Source organism: Tupaia chinensis, unplaced genomic scaffold (genome assembly GCF_000334495.1).
Source record: "Tupaia chinensis unplaced genomic scaffold, TupChi_1.0 Scaffold000187_1, whole genome shotgun sequence".
In the NCBI taxonomy this organism is placed as follows: domain Eukaryota; kingdom Metazoa; phylum Chordata; class Mammalia; order Scandentia; family Tupaiidae; genus Tupaia; species Tupaia belangeri.
The window spans coordinates 3007750-3008383 of NW_006159662.1; the positions used below are offsets into that span (position 1 = coordinate 3007750).

The window sequence follows — 634 nt, forward strand, 5'->3', positions numbered from 1 at the left end:
CGGCCCCCCCCGCAGGTCTCTGCATCTTCGTCTCGGTGGAGGTCATGCGACAGTCGGTGAAGCGCATGATCGACAGCGAGGACACCGTGTGGATCGAGTACTATTACTCTTGGTCCTTCGCCTGCGCCTGTGCGGCCTTCGTCCTCCTCTTCCTCGGCGGCCTTGCCCTGCTGCTCTTCTCTCTGCCTCGTATGCCCCAGAACCCCTGGGAGTCCTGCATGGACGCGGAGCCGGAGCACTAGCCCTCCTGGGGCCCCAGCGCCCAGTGGCCCAGAACCTTCCGGGGGAGAGGCAGGAGTTTTGTATCTGTCCTCTCCCCTGCCCGCACCGGGACTGTTGCGGATTGCTCCCCTACTCTGAGCCCTTCTCTGGGCTGTGATATACTCTTCTGAGAACAGAGCGGGTGGGCCTGAGTCCAGACCTGCCTGTGGTCCATGCCACAGGGAGGCAGGGCAGCAGTGGGCAGAGGCCGACCCTCTGCTGAAGCTCCAGGTTGTCCCCGCGGGGCCACGTGGCGTTGACGAGTTGGTGCTAGATGTCCTTTATAAACCTTAGGGGGCTCCCTGCGGTCCTTTACCACCTCTGGTGTCACCTGTGTACATAACCAGTCCCTCTCTCCTTAGTGACAAGACAC

General features: G+C 62.1%; 1 protein-coding gene across 1 annotated transcript in view; it reads left to right on the plus strand.

The window, feature by feature from the left end:
• Positions 1-242, plus strand: part of CACNG1 (calcium voltage-gated channel auxiliary subunit gamma 1) — a 12380-nt gene extending 12138 nt beyond the window's left edge. The window contains exon 4 of the mRNA XM_006146764.1: positions 16-242. Coding sequence (XP_006146826.1) covers positions 16-242 — 227 coding nt within the window. The remainder of the gene's footprint in view (positions 1-15) is intronic.
• The last annotated feature ends 392 nt before the right edge of the window (positions 243-634 follow it).